Raw genomic sequence first — 1,153 nt, forward strand, 5'->3', positions numbered from 1 at the left:
TTTTGGAGAAAGGAGAGCAGTTAGACTACTAACTTGAGGAATAAAATCTGTCGACAAAATTAACCAACTCCCAAAAATCTCTGTAGAGACTTCGCATCTGGGATATTGTCTGGAAATTGGCTGATCTTCTTAACGATGTGATCTTGGAGATGAATTTCTCCATCCTTAACATGAATGCCAAGGAAATCGATTTCACCTTTAATAAGATGAATCTTTTTTTGTCCAAGGATAATTCCCTTTTGGACAATAAGCTTACACACCTGCTCAAGATGCTTTAAATGCTCATCCATAGTTTTTGAGAAGACTAGGATGTCATCTATGTAAACTATACAAAAGTCTGCAATAGGCTTGAAGATATTATCCATATTCCTTTGGAAAATAGACGGAGCTTGCTTTAATCCAAATGGCATAACTAATCATTCGTAATGCCCTTGAGGAGTTCCAAAAGCTGTCAAAGCAATGGAATCATGATGCATTTTGACTTGCCAAAAGCCTGATTTTGCATCAAACTTAGAGAAAATCTTTGCGCCTCTAAGTCTGTTGATGAGAACTCTGACTTGAGCAATTTGATAACCGTGTTTAACGGTCTTTTTATTTACATCTCTGTAATCAATCACCATCCTAGCTTTTCCTCTTAGTTGTTCAACATGATTTCTTACCAAAAAGGCTGGGGCATGATGAGGGCTATTCGAAGGCCTAATTAATTTCTTTTCAAGAAGCTCTTGAATCTGACTTTCCATTTCCTTCCTATCTTCTTCTCTATAGTGAGGGATGGCCTTGACATGACAAATAGTATTTGCGTCATGCATTTTAAGCTGACAATATACTGGGTCTCTTTCCCAGTACAACTGAGGATTTTCACTGATTACTGGTTTCAGCAAGTTTTCTATTTCTGTGAGAGTTGGTATTTTCTTTGTTCTGCTTTCCTAGCATATACCTTTAAATTATGTTCTCTGATGTATTCTTCTTCTCCATCAGAACTCTCATTGTCAGAAATTTGATATTCAGAATTTGTCTCTGATTCAGAGTCTTCTGAACTTGTTGATTCATTTATCAATATCTCACTGTGTCCCTTAAGTTTTCTTGCAAAACTTGTAAAACTGGTTTCAGAATTGGCTTATAATCACCACTCTTCGCAAGCGTCTTCTGGTAA

At 36.6% G+C, this 1,153-nt stretch overlaps 1 protein-coding gene across 1 annotated transcript; it reads right to left on the minus strand.

Annotated features, from left to right (window-relative positions):
- Positions 1–416: 416 nt before the first annotated feature.
- LOC101297602 (enzymatic polyprotein-like) lies at positions 417–809 on the minus strand. The gene has a single exon (XM_004309347.1). The coding sequence runs from the start codon at positions 807–809 to the stop codon at positions 417–419; it is 393 nt and encodes a 130-aa protein (XP_004309395.1).
- Positions 810–1,153: the final 344 nt, after the last annotated feature.

Source organism: Fragaria vesca, unplaced genomic scaffold, assembly GCF_000184155.1.
Source record: "Fragaria vesca subsp. vesca unplaced genomic scaffold, FraVesHawaii_1.0 scf0512050, whole genome shotgun sequence".
Lineage (NCBI taxonomy): Eukaryota > Viridiplantae > Streptophyta > Magnoliopsida > Rosales > Rosaceae > Fragaria > Fragaria vesca.

Bases quoted from the DNA above. Each gene is read 5' to 3' on its own strand.
- LOC101297602 (XM_004309347.1), bottom strand. From the start codon at position 809: ATGCATGACGCAAATACTATTTGTCATGTCAAGGCCATCCCTCACTAT.